Genomic DNA, 19,764 nt, shown 5'->3' with positions numbered 1-19,764 from the left:
TACAATATTAAGTCTTCCAATATGTGAACATGGAATGTCTATCTATTTAATTGTGACTTTTTATGTTTATTTCAGCAATGTTTTGTAGTTTTCAGTGTACAAGTCTTTCATCTCCTTAGTCATATATACTCCTATTCTTTTTGGTGCTATTGTAAATATAATTATTTTCTTAATTTCATTTTCATATTATTTGTTGTTAGTGTATGAAAATGCAATTGACTTTTGTATATTGGTTTTTTTGTATCCTGCAACTTACTGAATTTGCTTATTAATTCTAACAAGTTTTGTTAAAGAATCTTTAGAATTTTCTAAGACATAAGTAAGACAATGTCATCTGTGAACAGACAATTTTACTCCTTCCTTTCTAACTTGGATGCCTTTTATTTCTTTCTCTTGCAGATTGCTCTGTCTAGGACTTCCGGTATTATCTTGGATAGAAGTGGCCAGAGTGGTCACCATTGTCTTGGTCCTAATCTTAGAGAAAAAGCTTTCAGTTTTTCACCATTGAGTGTGATGATATTAGATGTGAGCTTTTCATATATGGGCTTTATTAAGTTGAGGCAATTTCCTTCTATTAGTTTATTTCTAATTTGATAAGAGTGCCAAGAATACACAATGGGGAAAGGACAATCTCTTCAATGGTTTTGGGAAAACCGAGTATGCATATGCAAAAAAGATAAAATTGGAGCCCATTTTACACCATATAGAAAACCACTTCAAATGGGTTAAGGACTTAAACATAAGACTTGACACTGTAAAACTCTTAGAAGAAAACATGGGGGGAAGCTTCATAACATTGATCTTAGCAATGACTTCTTGCATATGACATCAGAAAGCACAGACAACAAAAGCAAAAATAGAGAAGTAGGATTACACATAAAATTTAAATACACCCAGTGAAGGAAATGCACAGCAAAGGAAAAAACTCATCAGAGGGAAAAGGCAACCTACAGGATGGGAGAAAATATTAATATTTGTAAACCACATATCTGATAAGAGGTTAATTGCTATAATGTATAAAGAATTCTTACAACTTAACAGCAAAAAAACCTCAAATAACTCAATTTCTATAAATAGACAGAGGACTTTGTCTTAGTTCATTTTGGCTGATATAACAAAATACCTTAGGCTGAGTGGCTTTTAAACAACAAAATTTTATTTTTTGTAGCCTGGAGCCTGGGAAGTTCAAGATCAAGGCGCCAGCAGATTAGATGTCTGGTAAGGGCCCACTTCCTGGTTCATAAATGGCAATCTTCTCATTGTAATCTCACATGGTGAAAGGGACAGTGAGTTCTGCAGGGCCCCTTTTATTAAAGCGCTAATCCCATTCATGAGAGCTGTTTCCTTATGATCCAATCTCCTCTCAAAGTTCCCATTTCTAAACACCATCACATTGGAGATTAAGGTTTATGATGGTTAATACTGAATGTCAACCTGATTGAATTGAAAGATACAAAGTATTGATCCTGGGTGTGTCTGTGAGGGTGTGTTGCCAAAGGAGATTAACATTTGAGTCAGTGGGCCAGGAAAGGCAGACCCTCCCTTAATCTGGGTGGGCACAATCTAATCAGCTGCCCACCTGGCTAGAATATAAGCAGGAAGAAAAATGTGAAAAGAGAGACTGGCCTAGCCTCCCAGCCTACATCTTTCTCTTGTGCTGCATGCTTTCTGCCCTTGAACATCAGACTCCAAGTTCTTCAGTTTTGGAACTTGGACTGGCTCTTCTTGCTCCTTAGCCTGCAGGTGGCCTATTGTGGGACCCTGTGATCATGGGAGTTAATAAACTCATATATATATATATATATATATACACACACACACACACATATATATACATATTCCATTATATATTCCATTAGTTTTGTCCCTCTAGAGAACCCTGACTAATACTGATTTTGGTACCAAGAGTCCTTCTAGAGGAACAGAATATTAAGGATGGAGTTGTTTCATTGATTTTGGGGTTTCTGCAGTTGGCTGCTTACTATGATTAGTACTCCAAAATGCTAATGACTCTACTTCCAATAGTATGGAGAACACTGATAGTCCTTGATGGAAATTGTTTAGCGAGTTATGCAAAATAAATGCATTTGACACGCCTGATTAATTACTCGTGAGAGGCAAGGAGTTTAGTGACTATACATAATACCTTTGACCATTATGTGGAGAATGAAGGAACATAATGAAGCTGGTTGGTTGCTGCTAATTTCCATGGACAAAGTGATGAAAGAAAATGATGAACTCAGCAATTCTATCTCCCAGCTTCAGAAGCAGATACTGAACCTCAAATCTGCTAAGATTGCCCTGAGTGAGTCTTCTCTCCTGTAGAGAAAGAGCTGAAATTGTGGAAGAATAGACACAAGCTCTTATCATGCAAGTGGCTCACCTGCAATCAAAGGTGCATGCACAGCCTTGCCAGGTGTCTACTGTTAAAGTGAGGGCATTGATTAGAAAAGAATGGGACCCTGCAGCTTGGAATGGGGATATGTGGGATGACCCTGATGAAGCTCGGGACACTGAGTTTGTAAACTCTGATAAACCTTTTTTGCCAGAAGAAACAGCTTCCCCTTCCCCATCCCCAGTAGTGGCAACATCCCCTCCAAACCCATGCTGCCATCAGCCTTTCCGCCTTTGTCTGAGGAAATAAACCCTGCCCTGCCTAAGGCAACAGTGATGGCCTCCCCTGAAGCAGTTGCCAGGCAAGATAATGTTGATTCTCCTCAGGAGCCACCCCAGCACCTCTGTTTGCTTCTAAACCTATAACTATATATATTTTCCATTAGTTCTGTCACTCTAGAGAACCCTGACTAATACAGGTTTCAACATATGAATTTTAGAGGACAAAAACATTCAATATATAGGATATGTAAATAAACATTTCTCCAAAGAAGACATACATATAGACAACAGGTATATGAAAAGATGTTCAACGTCAATAATCACCAGGGAAATGCAAATCAAAACCACAATGAGATATCACCGCATACCTGTTACAATGTCCATTACAAAAACAAATCCTATAACAAGCGTTGGCTAGGATGTGGAGAAATTGGAACACTTGCACTCTGTTGGTGGGCATGTAAACGCTGCAGCCGTTATGGAAAACAGTACGGAAGGTCCTCAAAATACTAAAAACGGAACTACCATAGGACCCAGAAATCCCGTTTGTGAATATGTGAGCTTGAAGGAGGTAATATAGCCAGTGGCTAAGGATACAGGCTCTATAGTCAAATTATCTGGTTTCAGAACCTGGTTTAACCACTTACTAGCTATGTAACCCTCAGCAAAGTACATAACTTCCCTGTGCCTCAGTTTCCTCATCTATAAATTGAAGAAAATAATAGTACCTCCCTCTCAGGGTTGTTTTTGGGGCTTAAATATGGTAATTAATCCACATAAAGTCCTTAAAACAGTGTCTGGCATATAGTGAGCACTTAGTCCATGCTAGGTGGAGATGTGTGGCAGGCAGTTGGAGATCCACAGGTACAGACAGCAATCGTCGGCATGGGGATGAAAGTGAGCATCCGGGAAGCATTCACAGAGCAGCGTCCTCAACCAGGTCTACAGATGAGAAGCACCTGAGGAGCATTTTCAAAGTACATGGGGGTTTGCAACCCTCATAGGGTGTGATTCTGTAGTGTTGAAGTATTCTCTAAAATCTTATTTTGATATATATCCCTAGGGGAAAGCCACTCATATGGAGCAAAAAGTGACCCTAGGAGAAGCTTCACAAACAAGTACAGCATTTCAGAAGTGCACAAAGGGGATTGGGAAGAAATGAGTGGATGGTAAAAGGATGATAGAGGACAGCACAAATGGTGTGTGTGTCTGTATTGTCTTTGGGCTTGATCCATTGTGGCTGATGTGTGAGTCCAGGTGTTGATTCACCCAAGATGTCAACCCAGGCAGAAATCTGGACCTAGATTTGAGTCCTTTTGATGGCTGAGGGTTTCATAGAGGGCCCAGAACTGAGGGGTCCAGAGGAAGATCCTAGAAGGATGAGGAGAAAGGTAGCCAGGTGGCACCTCTGACCAGACTTTTCAGAGTCAAGAAGGTGGAAGACAGGGTTTCCCAAATTTTACTGTTTTAGCAAAAGCATTTTTATTTATACTCAGGGCCCACAGCATGAGGTCATTCCAAATATGTACACTGCTTGATGTCCTGGGCCTGGGTTTTACCATTCTTTTTCATTCTCTCAGCTCCTGATTCATCACCAAAAACCTATGGATCCAAGAAAAAATTCCAGTTAGTGGATTGTCAGTGCCGAACCCTGGCAAACCAGGTAACAACTATGGGCCCAGGAAACCGAAGACAGCCTTCAATCCATAGTTACTGAGCATGTGCTGTGCATTCAACTCAGTACTGAAAGATAGGGATAAGGAGAGGAAGTGTGGACACACTGTCACCAAGAAATCGATGCCTCCTTCTCCTCCAAATCAGGAATAAAGAGCAAATCTCTATAGTTTGTCAGTTTGTGTCTAGCGGGAGGGGAAGCAGCGAGAACAGAAAACAATACGTGCCTGACCAGGTCGCTGCAAACGCTGCCCAGGGCCAGGAAAAGTGGCTGAAGCTCAAAGAGAATCCTTAGGACTCTTCTGCACCTCTCTGGGACTGAGGTGTGGACTGAGCGGCCTCCCTGGGTGGAGCACACTACCGTTGCCATCATCAGGACTATGACACCTTCATTCCTAACAGTTAGGTCAAGGACCTCTAGTATTAGAATTAGATTCCTAGACCTGCCTCAAATTTCCAACATCAAAACCTTGTTGGCAGAGCCCAGAAGATTTGCGTTTTTAACAAGCTCCCAGGTGGCTAGGTGACTAAGCACAGCACCCAGCCTAGATTCTTCACATTACAGGGGCAGAAAGAGGATCCAGCATAATGCTAAGAGGTCAGCACAATGAGAAAATTCTGGGCTCTTCATTCAGGAAAGCCGCTGGCTGGCCAAGGCCCCCAGGCACATTGTGGACATGCAGTACTTAGCCCACTGCACTTTGTCCCTGCCACACATTCCAAGGTGGGATGAGCAGGCACAGAAGTAGGGTGCTGCCATCAGACAGACTTGAGCTCCACATCTAGCTCTAAACATAGCTCTGAATTCTGGCAATTATTCCATGTTTTTGAGTTTCAGTTTCTTACTATGAAAATTGATCATAGTATCTTTTTCCAAGAGTTTTGTGGGGATTAAATGACATAATGCATATCAAGCCCTTACCACAATGCCTGGTACAAAGAATGCACCAATGGATGTTACTTGACACTAATTTATCAACAGACTGTGACCTCCCAGAGGGCAGGCAACATACCAGACCTGGCCCACAGAGGGCACTCAGTTAGTGTTTGTGGAACTGAAGAAAGCTATTAATTCTGTTGGCGCTAAACAAAGATCTGAGATTTCTACAAATATAAAGTCCACAAATACATAACCATAGAAAGGAAATGGGGTGCAGCTGCCCTTCCCCCACTTCCATGTCCCCGACCCCACTTTCTCTCCTCCCCTTCCTGTCCTTCTACTTCTCTTTTTCATTTTTGAGACAGGGTCTCACTGTCACTTTGTCACCCAGTCTGGAGTGCGGTGGTACAATCTCAGCTCACTGCAGCCTCAACCTCCTGGGCTGAAGTGATCCTCCCACCTCAGCCTCCTGAGTAGTTGGGACCACAGGAATGGGCCACCATGCCCAGCTAATTTTTGTAGAGACAGGGTTTTGCCATGTTGCTCAGGCTGGTCTTGAACTCCTGGGTTCAAGCCGAGGCAGGGGTGAGGCACCGCGCCCGGTGATAGCCCTTCCTTTCTTTGTATATGACTTTCCTCCTTCATTTTATGTAGTTATAATAACAAAAGCTAATAATTACTGGGTGCTGGCCACATGTCAGGCACTGTCCTCAGTTCTGCAGATGTATTTTCTCAGTGAATCCTCACAACAACCTGGGAGGCTGACTACAGCACGATCCTCACTTTAAGATGAGGAACAGGGAGGTTAAGAGATTTTCCCCAAATCACACAACCTGAACGTGATGGAACCAGGAAGGGAGTCCAAACAGACTTTGTGCTCCAGATGCTGGAGAAGTGTGAGTGTGTGTGTGTGTGTGTGCGCGCGCACGCAGTGTTGTTTGTGATGTGGTGGCTATGTGTGTGTAACATATGTATGTGTACAGTGTGGAGTATGGTGGCTATGTGTGCATAGTGTGGTGTGTCTGTGGCGTGATGCATGTGTGGTTGTGATGTGTGTGTGTGTGATATGTGTGTGTGTGTAAGGAAGGTCAATGGGGGAGTGTGGAATGCTTGCCCTCTGCACCTGCCCCGCCTGAGGCCCTTGCAGAGTTACCAAGTTCCAGCCCTACTGACCTCTCTCTTTCATCCTTGCTAACAGGAAGAGATCCTGCCATGCCCGGGGGAAGGGGAGAAAGTAGCCAGGAGGCCAAGGCAGGAAGAGGAGGGTCACCTATGAGAAGGAGTTGGGCTCTTCTGCCCCAGGCCTTTCCTCATTCTGTCCCTTCCTTGGTCTTGTGTGCACCAAGTCCCCAAGACACCACCAAGAGTGTTTGCCAGGTCCCGTGGCTGTGAGCATCTCCTGGATCAGCCTGAACCCATGGTACTGATGAGCTCCTTGTCCCAGCATGAAGTTCCCCCAGCCTTGGGGCTGTGATGCCAACAGGACAGTGTGGTCCAGCACGCTGCCTGGTCTCACCCTTGCAGCAGACTCACTCCCACCATTTCATGAGTTTGTCGTGCAGCTGGTGTGCCTCAGATCCAGGCTAGAGAGCATCTGCCTGGTGCTGCACACCAATGATGCGTGGAGCTGGGCTCTGCAGCCCCTCTACATGGCTGCCCTTGGAAGAGTCCTGAATGCAGTGCCGTGGGTTCCAAAGGGCCAAGAGGATCCTCTTGTACTCCCTGCGGAAGTTTTGGTTCAGGAGCCCATAGACAATGGCATTCAGGCAGCTGTTGAAATAAGCCAGTAAGTAGCTAGTGACAAATAGCCCCTCAGGGATCTGGGGAGCCATTTCTTGTGGGTTGATGGCCACAGCGAGGCCGATGCAGTTAAGTGGGGCCCAGCAGACGGCAAAGATCACAAACACCACAAACATGGTTAGAAAGCTCCGCAAGTCGCTGGGCCTCAGGCACAGCGTGCTCTCTGGCTTGGCTTTCCTGCGGGCCTGGAGCACCAGCACCCAGATGCGCAGGTAGCAGAAGGACACGACAGCGATGGGGAGGAGAAAGTGGATGACCACCACTGCTGCCGTGTACTGGGTGCTGGCCGTCTGGATGAAGGTGCAGGAATAGATGCGTGGGTCGTACTCCAGGGACCCCACAAAGAAGTTGGGCAGCAAGGCCACCACGGTGAGGAGCCAGACAAGGCAGATGTGCAGAGGGGTGTGCCAGCGCCTGTAGATTCGGTGGTAGGCCACGCTGTGGCAGATGTAGCAGTAGCGGTTAATGGCGATGGCAGTGATGTTGAAGACAGAGCCGATGACGCTCAGGCCCATCACAAAGGCGCTGGCCTTACAGTGCTCCTCCCCCAGGGCCCAGCCGTCATAGAAGATGGCCACGAGGATTAGCGGGTAGGGGTACAAGGCCACCACCAGGTCAGCCAACGCCAGACTCACCAAGAACAAATTACCTGAAGCAGCAAACAGAGCAACAGTCAGCACAAGACCCCACAACTTAGATTCTGTAGAACATCCTACCCTTCACGAAGTTACTTTTGGCAACGTGAGTGGAAACAAAGTGGCTCCTAGAGGTGCAGAACTGAAGACTCAGATGCATTTCTGCCATTCACTAGCTATATGACTGAGGCAAGCTATTTAAGCTCTCAGAACCCCATTTTCCTAATTTGTGAACTAGGGTCAGTGATACCTACCTCATAGTATAGCTGTAAGAATTAATGATACAAAGTTTTTGGGGATTTGACAGGTGCTCACACATGCTAACTGTTTCCATGATAGGCACAGATGCTCAGGGGCTTTGCATCATTGAAGCTCCAGCAAAGATTTCAGAGGCGGCGAGTCTGAAAGTCAGGAGTGTGGATTTCTCATCACTACCATCCCTCCCTCTCATTCCCTCACCTCCCTACACATCTCTCTGGTGGTCTCCTTTTGCATTTTCTCCCCACTGGTTAACAGGCTACTTTCTAAGTGTCTTTAAGTGGCTTTTGTAAATGTGAATTGCATTTTGCAGCTGGGCTAGAAGAAAGGTGTTGAGAGTGGGAACCACGTGTTTCTGGTATTCCCCTTTGTGCCCTGTCTGGGCCAGTACTCCCAGCCTTGTGGCCATGTTGACAGACACTTGCAGTAGTGGCACCGAGCCCCAGCCCTGTGGGGTGAGGAAGAGCTGTCAGCACTCCTAAGCTCACAGCCTCTGGGGGACCTCCCTGCTTTGCCTGCACCATGGCAGCCTTTCTGGACTATCTAGGCAATTATCCTTTGAATGGAGCTTTCTCTAACATCACCAAGCTTGGTCAACCAGAGAGAGCCTCAGGAAACCATACACCCATCAATTAATATGATTCAGGCATGTTCTAAGCTGAAGTCCTAGGGTGGAGGCAGGGCTTACTCCAAAAGAACACAATCTCTGCTCCTCAAGTGTTTGCATTCTAAAACCAACACTGACTCACGAATAGAGCACCGAGAACCTAAAAGTTCGGACAATACAAAACTTACAGTGTGAGCAGTTCCATCACTAATGCCAATTGTCTCATTCACCAAGTGTTGTACTTTTTGAATACCTACTGTATGCCCAAAAGATAACAGATTCTCCCTCCAGCAGGGGCCCTGAGTGATGCAGTGTGCACTGGGCATGTCTTTAAAATTTTCTGGTCTCTTGCCACATGGTGAAGCCTCTGGTCTTAGGGTGGCTGAATGCAGAGGGTGGCTTGGGATGGTGTGAAGGAGTAACTCCCAAGTCAGCAAAGACACGGACATGGAAACTCCACGGCCACCATGTGTCTGTCCCATTGCCACAGAGGCTGTGATGGCTTCAGGGGTCCAGAGGGTCAGGCGGATGGAAAGAGCCCCCAAAGCACAGCAATTGGAGAGGCCAGGCTGTGGATGGATTCCACAGGGTACAGAAAAAGGGAGGCTGAGAGCCACCCAGCTGGGAGTTCACCTGAGTCAGCCCTTCAAGTGAAGTAGATGCCATACCTGGACTTACCCACAAGGGTACGGAAAGGACTGCCTCCAGCCTTCCCACATTCACCCCATCTCAAAGATTTCCCGTAGCGTGGTCCGTATGGAGATGGGAACATGAAAGACCCTCAGGCAGCCTTCACGAAGGACCTATTTTGTCCTCAGAGGTATGCAGTCAACCCCACTCAGAACCCATACAAGTCTACTGGAGTCCTGGGAGTTCTCAAGACCTAACTATAACACTACGGTGTCCACAGCTAGGTTAGGAAACCAGGGAGACAGGATGTAAATGGATAGAAAGGAGATTGTCTGGACAATTAGTGTGCTTGTGAAGTAGTGAGCTTCCCTGTCTCAAGATTGTCTAGCAGGTTGGATGGTGAAGGAGAATCATGACTTGACGGAATTGCTGGATTCCTACCTACTCTACTATTTACAGATTTATTTACTTCATGGGTTAAAAATGGCCTCATTTCCTTTCTGGCTGGTAAAGCGAGGCAAAAAAATGTGCAACAAGGACCTGCTTGGGATGTGGAGGGGTTTCGTGCCTTTTCATTTAATTCTCAGCCCGTTGGCTGTCTCCACTGCTGGATCTCCATCTCTGACTCACCTACACAGACCTCATTTGGTTCCAGGAACACGAGAGATTCCCTCTCTCACATTGCTTGGCTTCAGCTGAATCAGGAGCCCTTGTCTCCTAGAATTTTAAGTGTCCTTTTGAAATCTGGAGGGTTGTGCTGAAGTCAGAGCAACCTGGGATAATCTGAGTCCTGCCACTTTCTGGTCGAGTGAAGTTGGGCTAGTTCCCGCATTCCTTTCTGGGTGACTATTCCTTCATGAGCTCCCTTCTTTTCTTTCGAAGCGCTGCCACCACTTCCCCCTGCACACTCATAGGGTTGGTTCTGTGAAGAGAGTCACTCCTCTCCAGCACAGGAAGATGGGTCTCCACAGGACCCACTGGGCACCTAGCCCAGCAACACACAAGCTCTTGGCACTTGCAAGCTGAGCAGAGAAAGTCAAGAGCTGCTGGGAGCCGGTGCCAGCTCTGCCAGCTGTTTCCCTGGGAAGGCAGAGTTAAGTTCTGCTGTGTTAATGTGGCTTATCCCCTAATAATGCCCCAGAGGCTGGCAAACAGCTTGTAAATAGTAAGAAGAACACATTCAACTCCACGTGGAAAGTGATTCAATTACTATCCCCTATTACTCCGGCTGTTCCTAAAAGGCTGAAATCAACCACTTCCGGCTGCAGATTCATCTGCCCAGACATCCCACTGTCTCCAGGCTTTCTTGGCACAATTCCAAATTAGGTGAGTAAAATTCGTGTTTTGTCTTCCATCTGTAAGGAGCCAGGTTCTATGTGGATGACAGTCAAGGGGAGATCCAGTTCTCCATCCACTTCTTCCCCAGACAGGTGAGAAATCACTCAGTATGCACACAGCACTGCAGTCACCCTGTGCATAATGAATATTTATGTCACGAGCCCTGGCGTGACTCGTTTCCATCTGCCTCCAGCAGATAGGGTGTATTAGTGGAGAGAGGCTTTGACAACAGGGCTTTGTTCACTAACGTGGAATCCCCTTCCAGGATTCATACGCAGAGTGCATCCTTTCACACACACAACCATCACAGTCTCCTCCCTCTTCTCTTCCTCTCTCTTTCTTTCTGGAAAAAGTATTTCTTAATGGAGACCTGGTAATCTAGGAAAGAGCCAGCCAGTGCTGAGCTATCTAATATTCGTCAGATAGGAGAATTCTGGAAGGTAAAGCTCCCTGTAACCCTTGCCCCTCTTCTCTGTGCTCACCCTCCATGCTCAGAAGAAAAATTTGGTTAGACATAAATTCTCCTTGGTCATTGAGCTAAAAGACAAGATAGAAAGAGAGAATCATCAAGTCATTTATGTGACAAATATTGCTGCGTATATACTAGGTTCTGCCTGTGACTATGCCAGATGGACAGGCTACCTCCCCTTACAAAGTTTATGGTCTCTTAGAGAAGACCATTAAACAAATAAAAACAAGGTGCCAAGAGGGTTATATTGGGGAAGTCAACAAATGATCTATGTGTTCTAACAGTGTTAAACTTTCTGTGCCTTGAGGTCTTCTTCCACTCTTCCATCTGTTTAATAATGTGTAATAGATTTATTGAGTGCCTACCACATTCAAGTAAGACACAGTGATGGATGAAAAACGTGGCCCCTGCCATTGAGATGCCCATGGACCTGTTGGGGAAACAACAGAGAAACAGTAGCCATTCAATGTGGTGAGAGCTGGAAGAAAGGCCAGAACAAGGTGGTGGGAACAGTGGGGAATTTGTGAGTCAACTTGGAACTGGGGACAATGGCAGGATATGGGGCTGGTCAGGCAGGACAATTCACCAAGGAGCCAGACAAAATTACCAAGACTTTTGCAACAGGACTCCTCACTCCCAGAATGGCTGTTTACCTTAAATGAGATCTTGTATGGGAAAGGTTATGAGAAATAATAATCCCCAAATTAATGTGAGATATTCTTATTAGTTATGTTCTGGGGATGGGCATTTGAAGTAATTGACCATATAATTTATTCACAACTTGATTTTCAAACAAACACTAAAACAATGCATTCATTGTAAGCTCGTAATTAGATTCCCAAATCTCTTGAGAGCAGATACTTTTTCTTCCAAAGTCACATATTTATGAAAATCTTAGGATGTGTGGATGAATAATACAGGAGCTGAGTTGAAATCTAACTTTGATTTAATTAAAAAATAAAAAATGGCTGATTAATAGAGTACACAGATATATACGGGGGTACTTCAGTCACTTAAAATAAGAAAATATATTTAAAAACATAAGAAACATCCATTTTTAAAAATAACTAAGATGCTGTTACAAAACATTGTTCAATAACCATCAAAAGAGGTCATTTTGAAATTCTGATAGGTAACATTTTATTACTTTACACTTAATAGCAACAAAACAATTGATATAACATGGTAAAGTTGATAGTATAGTTTTACATAAATGGACTCCATTGCTTTTCACAAGAATTCCTTAAGGTTGATAGCATGATTTCTGTTTTATAGATAAAGAAACCCAGTTTGTGTGAATTGCTCATAGCCATAACACAGAAAGATTGAGAAAGAACAAGAAGAGGAGAAAACCAAAGAAAAGAAACATCAAGGGAATTAAGAGAAAAGGTGTAGAGAATTTCTTGGTCATCTACAAAAGTGAGAAAGGGCAGAAAAGTGCTCATTGGACTTGGCAATTAGGATGTCAGCAGTGACATTAACAAGAGAAAATTCTATTGAGTGCTGTGGGATCCAATTTTGCCCTGGAGATTGCTTTATTGGTGTTGCCTTCAAGAGAAGGAGACAGAGAGTGGTGCTTAGGAAGGACTATCCCTTTGATGGGAGACTGTGGAGGCTTTTTTTTCCTTTTCTTTCTCTCTTTCTCTCTCTCTTAAAGGAAAGAGACTTGAATCTGGCATATAATAAGCACCTAGTAATGTTAGCTATTATTTGTTATTGCTGTTTTATATTATTAGTTGTACTGACAGGTCAAGAAAGAGGCTCATAAGGTGGGACTGGGATCCCTGTGAGATAAGATGTGAGAAGTAGTAGGGAGATGAAGATGAAGAAAGTAGGGCATTCCCTCTAGATGGTAAACTCCCTAAGAACTGGGGCTTTACTTCCCAATTCTCTATCTTCTACTCCTCCAGCAGTAAGTATTTTAAATTGTAAGAGCCAATAGGAGCTTTCAGTATTCTCTGAGTTTTGTGGTATATCGTATCCGAATGCAGAATCCAGCTTTCTGGATATAAAGACAGTCAAACATGAAAGCCTTTATCCCTTGAGTTACTGAGAGTTACGTGGAAGGAATTAAAGAGGATTATTAGCTTTCCTGATTATTCAGCTAAAGACATAATGATGGGATTTAAAAACTGTTCATTTTTGCTCAGTGAAGAGGCAATAAGGTATTCACAGCTGAAATGCAAAGTTGGACAGCTCAAGAAACATTCGGGAAGGAGTCCAAGGTAGCCCAGTTTGGTCTTGCATGCTGAGCAGGTCAAAAGACACCTGACGCCAAGTGATATCTCAATGAATGGTCGGTGGTAGGATAGAAGCCTGGATGGAGTGGGCTCCACTTCATCCTGGAACTCCTGGAGGGTAGGGGCTGTGGGCCTATTAAGCATTTCCCTCTAGGCCTTCCAGAGCCTTTGTCCGGAACCACATGCCTTACCAAGCATCATTGGCTGCCTCAGTCAACAAGTGTTGGAAGAGCAGAGGCAAGGAACAGGGGCCACAGTTCTTTTCTAATCTAACTGGGGAAGCAAAGCACCTGCATAGGCAGAATATTCCCACCAAGAACCTCCCAGGCAGTTACTGGTTCTGGATAGGAGATGGTGTGAATTCTCAGCATCACTGGGGGCCTGGAGGAGGGGCAGCTTTGCCAGCATAGACAGAGTGACCTTGGACAAAGATCTGTGTGTTCAGCAAGCAAATCCTCCATGCTTTCCTAGGCAATCTTAACATCAAATAGTTCATATATTTCTGCTTTACCAATCATCAGCGTACCCCAGAAATGCCAATTTGTGCATTCACTAAACCTCCCAGACAGCCTCTTTAACCCATTTGCAGCACAAAAATCCATTGTCAGACCATAGCTTCTGACTGTTATTTGGAAAACTAAGGTGGGTGTGCCTATGGAGCCAGGAATAACTGGTGTTGTTATGCCTTCCTCTCTGATAATGGAGTGTACTTGGATGTTACAGTGAGGACATGGTTCTCTCAGCTCTCTTACATGGCCTGCATATTACAGGCAGCTTAAAAGTGGCAACCTCAGGCCAGACCAAGAAAGGGGCTGTATTATAAAGGGGCCCTATTAGTCCGTTTTCATGCTGCTGATAAAGACATACCCAAGGCCAGGCACAGTGGCTCACACCTGTCATCCCAGCACTTTGGGAGGCTGAGGCAGGAGTTTGAGAGGTCAGGAGTTTGAGACCAGCCTGACCAACATAGAGAAACCCTGTCTCTACTAAAAAGTGCAAAATTAGTTGGGTGTGGTGGCGCATGCCTGTAATCCTAGCTACTTGGGAGGCGGATGCAGGAGAATAGCTTGAACCCAGGAGGCAGAGGTTGCGGTGAGCCAAGATCATGCCATTGCACTCCAGCCTGGGCAACAAGAGTGAAACTCCGTCTCAAAAAAAAAAAAAAAAAAGACATACCCATGGCTGTGCAACTTACAAAAGAAAGAGGTTTCATTAGGCTTACAGTTCCACATGGCTGGGGAAGCCTCCCAATCATGGTGGAAGGCAAGGAAGAGCAAGTCATGTCTTACGTGGATGGCAGCAGGCAAAGAGAGAGAGCTTGTGCAGGGGAGCTTCTCTTTTTCCATCAGATTTCATGAGATTTATTCACCATTGTGAGAACAGCATGGAAAAGACTTGCTCCCATGATTCAATTACCTCCCACCAGGTCCCTCCTACAACACGTGGGAATTCAAGATTCCCACGTGTGAGATGTGGGTGGGGACACAGCCAAACCATGTCAGGGGCAAACTGCCTGAGAGGAATCACTAGGGTACAACCATGGCATGGTTGGAACCTGCTGAGCAACTTTAGCCACACAGGTGAATCACAGATCAGGCATGCCTTCATGCACAAGGTGCCAATAGTCAGCTTAAAGTGAGATTACTTTGGGCTGTTCTCAAAGCAATTCAGTTTCATGAAAACCCATATTGATTATTTATACAGTGCTGAGTATTGTAACTGAGGTCTATCCCAGCTCATGGAGCAAAATCAATTAATTTTCCCCCACTACCTGGTGTCTTGTCTATTTCCAATTTGTCTCATCAGAGATGTGTTCTGTTCTAACTATGCGTCTGGCTCTGTGGACAGAAACTGACTAAAAGTGTCTACTCTCTACAGGTGCACAGTCCAGCGGGGAGAGACAAAGAACAATAGTACAGTGAGGGGGATGCTGTACTGGGGAGGGCACAGGTATCTGAGAAGCCCAACAAAGGAGACACTTACTTTCCCCTTCATGGTATTAATAATCTACATTGATAATCCTGCAGGGGAGTTAGGGAAGGGGTTGAAGGAGAAGCAGCTATTGACTGGGCAGAAGAGGCTGAGAAAGTACATCAGGGAGTGCAGACCCTTTGGGAAGTGGCAGCAGCTCACTGTGGCACCAGTGAGAGGAGGGCGATGAGGCTGTAAGTTAGGTGGGCTAGGCCAGCTACAAATGGCTGTGGGAGCTGTGCTCTGGAGTTGGACACTGTTCTGGAGATGGAGGGCAGCCACTAAAGACAGGGCAAATCTTGGCAGTGGTAACAGCGGCTGGAGGAGGGAGCAGGAAAAGCTTTCGAGCACTGTGGGTAGTGTTTGCTCAAGAGATGATGAAGGCATGAAATGGGGGCAGTAAGAATAAGGAGGCAGGAAAGGGAGAAACTGAGAAATAGTGGAAGGTAAAATCATTAGGACATGTGGCATGAAAGAGTAGGAGGAACCAAAGGTGACTTTCAGGGCACAGGTATCCGAGAGATGAAGAGAAAAAGGAAATCCAAAAACTAGCACCAGGTAAGCCGAGGAAATGAAAGGTCCTACAGAGGGAGTGGCCCTCAGTGTCACACACAGCACAGAGGAACATTTCCAGAGAATGGAGCTCAGAGGACTGAGGATGAATGGGAAGCAATGGGAGACAGTGGATGTCCACAACTACATTAAAATGTCTGACTGAAAAGGGAGGGAGAGAGGTAGTGATGAAGTTAGGAGGGACATGAAGTCAAGAAAAGAGTCTTTTGTTCTTTTAAAACAGGAGACTTTGTGTATAGTGTGTGTGTGTAAAATGGAGGAAGTTTCCAGAAGAGAGAAAAGAACAGCTCAAAAATGCAAGAGATAAATATTAGCGAGGTGTAGCTCAAGGGTCAGGGCAGCAGTGACGAGCCCAGGAGGGAAAGTTCTCAACTGTTCTCAGGAGAGTCCAAAGTGTGGCAAGTCCCTGGGAAGCGCACTCTGACAAGCGTAAGGTGCCAACTCAGCGCCATGGGCTGTGCGAGACACTGAGAATGTAGCAAAGAGTGAACACATTTGGCCTTACCTTTTAAGTTGGGTCAGTGCTCTGACCCTACCTCCCACCTTGCCTCCACTCCTCCCTGTCTGCCTTTCTCTAGTGCTATCTCTGAAGTCAACCCACCACATACAGCAACCGAAGCCGCAGATAGGATATCCCTGAAAAAAAGGACAATTAATGTAACCACTCACCCTGCCATCAGGAGCGACACTGTTAGGGATGATACAGAGCTGCTCCGCAGAGGATGGGTTTGTGATAGGCAAGTAAAGGATACTGGTGTCTCCTGGGAAACATGCTGTGATCTCAATATGGGCTATGCATCTTGGTTATCGGAAATATATGTATTCTCATTGTCACAGACTTAAGTTATTAATACCAATGATTTAAGGAGCCAGACTTCAGTATGGAAAGGACTGAAGAAACGTTTCTTAAAGTAAATCCAAACTCTTCAGTAAGACAAGGCCTGATTAAGACTAGAATGGGTGCTGTAGGTTTTAAGTACCTTTTGAAATCTCACTCTGCTGAGATCATTTAGTTCAAGTCAGTACTACAATTGTTTGTGACTATCACCAATGAAGCCAGTGGTCACATAAGAACTGGTTAAATTGCAACACTGTAGCAGTGGCAGGAATTGATGTCATTTAGATATAGTGTTATTTATTTATTTATTTTTCCGGTGCATCGGGAGGTAGGAAAGATAGAAGAGAGGATATGCCAGCAATTGAACATGCTCATGACCCTCCCCAGTGACGCTCTCAAATTGGGAAGGATTCTGTAGACCCTGCCAGGATCACAGAAAAGCCCAGCCCTTTGTAGGAGGCAGTGGGGGAGGGGTGCTTTTCTCCTTCCAGCAAAAGGAAGCAACTCCTACTTCCCTCAACCACCTTTCTCACGGTGGGCAATCCAAATTACTGAGTAGGGAGCCACGGCCTGACAGACCTGCTCTAAATACTCAATAAGTCAGGGACAGAAGGGGCCAATGTCAGAACCAGGAGGGCCGATTTCTCCCCCACAGAGCCAGGAGTTGTCTCCCTTTTGCCTCCCTGTTCAGGGAATGAATGTTTATGATGGCTGCAAGGGACAATGTCTCAAAAATATTAAATGCAGTTTTCTAATCATAACCTGTTCTTCCCTAATATATAAGCTTTTCTTCAAAGGACACAATATTTTGAACAATGTATTCCAGAAAACAGCCACCACTACCGAAGTGGCTGAGTTAGAAAGCTTACTTCTTCTTCATAATGTTATGTTTCCCATTTGATGGCTGGATACTCACCGTTGGAGCAGTTTCTTGTTTGTTTTTTTAGATAAAAATCCTAGAGTCAGCCGGACGCGGTGGCTCATGCCTGTAATCCCAGCACTTTGGGAGGCTGAGGCGGGTGGATCACTTGATTTAGGTCAGGAGTTTGAGACCAGCCTGGCCAACATGGTGAAACCCTGTCTCTACCAAAAACATAAAAAATTACCCGGGTGTAGTGGCACACACCTGTAATCTCAGCTGCTCATGACCCTGAGGCAGGAGAATCCCCTGAACCTGGGAGACGGAGGTTGCAGTGAGCCTAGACTGTGCCACTGCACTCCAGCCTGGGTGACAGAGCGAGAGACTCCATCTCAAAAAAAAAAAAAGAAAAAAAGAAAAAATTCTAGAGTCACAGACCACACCAAATAGATATTACCATTTGCTAAAAATGGTCTGACTCCTTAAAAAAGCATTTTTAAGCTATACAATTGTTTTTCTGCTGCTATCTTTCCATTTTAATTCACTCTAATATTTGAATTTGCCCCCAAGGCCCAACTTGAGAGACTGCAAAATTAACAGGTCACCGAGCTCCCTCCTAGGCTGAAATGGTCAGCATGCCCCATGACCTGTGAGGGTGAGAGTTCAGACACCGACCCCTCCTCCCGCACTCTGGTTTTCTTTCTTTGAAGACCTGACTAGGGGAATATTGAAACGAGAGTGAATTGAAATAGGAGAAATATTTTCAGGTTTGCAACACGATTTAGCCAAACCATTGCTTTAATTTTCACAGTTAATCCCAGGAATTCCCAGTCTTCAGAAAAGACTACAATATTTCAAAGCAATTTAGTGCAGTCCAAGCAGAATCTGCAATTTCTGCATTTACACTCTGTCCACTGGAATTGGGTCTTCGGATGACCTGGAGATAAGTTTTTGACACAAAACCTACTGAAATGCTTCCATTGATTAACTCATTTTTTCAGCAAGGATTTTCTAAGCAACTACTACATAAAGCTACAGTGCTTGGCAAGGAAGGAAGTGGGGTGTCAAGCACAAGTGGTGTTCTGTGGCCTGATGTGGGCACCTCTGGAAAGGCACACATTGGAGCGCGACGGGTAGCGATGGCATCCAGCAGCGTGGGTTCCCACAGCGCCAAAAAGCGCGCCAGTAAAACTTTCCGTAATTCCCTCTGTGCCAAGTGCATCCTGGGCAGTCGCATTTCGGAGGGGCAGAACTCACCCTAACTTTTGAGTGCAGAGTCAAACTTAGGGACTAGGTTAGAGTGAAGGGAAAGGGGAGCCCGGGCTGAGGAGGGAAAAGGCAGCGCATATCCCGGGGTCAGGGACAAGACCAGAGGACAAGGAAGGGCCCGACCCCAGCACCCAGCATCAGGAATGGTGCTCACCTGCGTTTCGGAGCTTGCGGTTCCTGAGCACGGAAAGGATCACCAGGAGGTTGCCCACAACGTCCACGGCGGTGGTGACGATGAGCACCACGGATAGCGCGGGAGCCACCCAAGGAGGTCGAGGGGTCCTGGAGGGTTGCCCCCTGCCAGTACCCAACCAGCCTGGGCGCACTGCCCACCCGCCGGCTTCGCAGCAATTGGCGAAGGAGCCGTTATCTGACATTGCAGACTCTCCCGCGCTGCGCTTTGGCCACCGCGCGGCCTCGGACAGCCGCAGGGCTCGCGCAGTACTGAGCCGGGCGCTCCCTTCCCTGCCCAGCTCCCGTGTGCACGGGAGGAGGCCAGTGGGGAGGGGTCTGGAGGAGATAACTAATTAAGCGTGGGCAGGGGATGGAGAAAAATATAGGAATGGGAGGAGGACTTGGGGTGCAACCGTTGCAGAAAGGAGTGCGTCCCTCAGCGGTGCGCTCAGGAACAGCTGGGACCACACAGCTGTCTCTGCCACCCCGCCCCCAGCACGTGCCTAGCTCATCTCAGGCCGCGGAGCGCGTCTAGCCTCTGTTCCTCGGTACGCAACTACACCCGAGACCCCGATTTCCTCTACAGCGTCCCCAAGAGAAGCTGTGTCCAGCTAGGAACATCCAACCCAGGTTTATAGACTGGAGAAGGTGCTGATGGTCGGGACCTCCCATCAGTTGTCAAGCAAGGCAAGGTTTGAGGTCCCACAGGGCTGTGCAGCTCGAAAGAGAATGCAGCTCCTAAGATGTGGGGACAGAGCCCAGAACAAAGTAGTGTAGACTTGTATTCTAGGGAGCTGCAGAAAAATAGGAACCTAGCCATTTTCCGAGCACTCGCTGGGTATTGCGGGGGACATTAGTGATGTCTCTACTTGGTCCTCTTTATAAAGCCAATATTTTAGTATATTTACCAATATATATTTACACATAATACTT

At 45.9% G+C, this 19,764-nt stretch overlaps 1 protein-coding gene across 1 annotated transcript; it reads right to left on the bottom strand.

Annotated features, from left to right (window-relative positions):
- Positions 1–3,756: 3,756 nt before the first annotated feature.
- On the bottom strand, positions 3,757–19,109 carry LOC105484359 (melatonin receptor 1B). The gene is made up of 3 exons (XM_071075447.1): positions 18,812–19,109; positions 6,344–7,619; positions 3,757–4,218 (listed from the first exon to the last, which is right to left on the bottom strand). Exons 1-2 carry the CDS (start codon positions 19,032–19,034, stop codon positions 6,754–6,756), a joined length of 1,089 nt encoding a protein of 362 aa, XP_070931548.1. The 5' UTR covers positions 19,035–19,109; the 3' UTR covers positions 3,757–4,218; positions 6,344–6,753.
- Positions 19,110–19,764: the final 655 nt, after the last annotated feature.

Source organism: Macaca nemestrina, chromosome 12, assembly GCF_043159975.1.
Source record: "Macaca nemestrina isolate mMacNem1 chromosome 12, mMacNem.hap1, whole genome shotgun sequence".
Classification (NCBI taxonomy): domain Eukaryota; kingdom Metazoa; phylum Chordata; class Mammalia; order Primates; family Cercopithecidae; genus Macaca; species Macaca nemestrina.
This window is presented reverse-complemented; position numbering and strand designations above follow the sequence as displayed.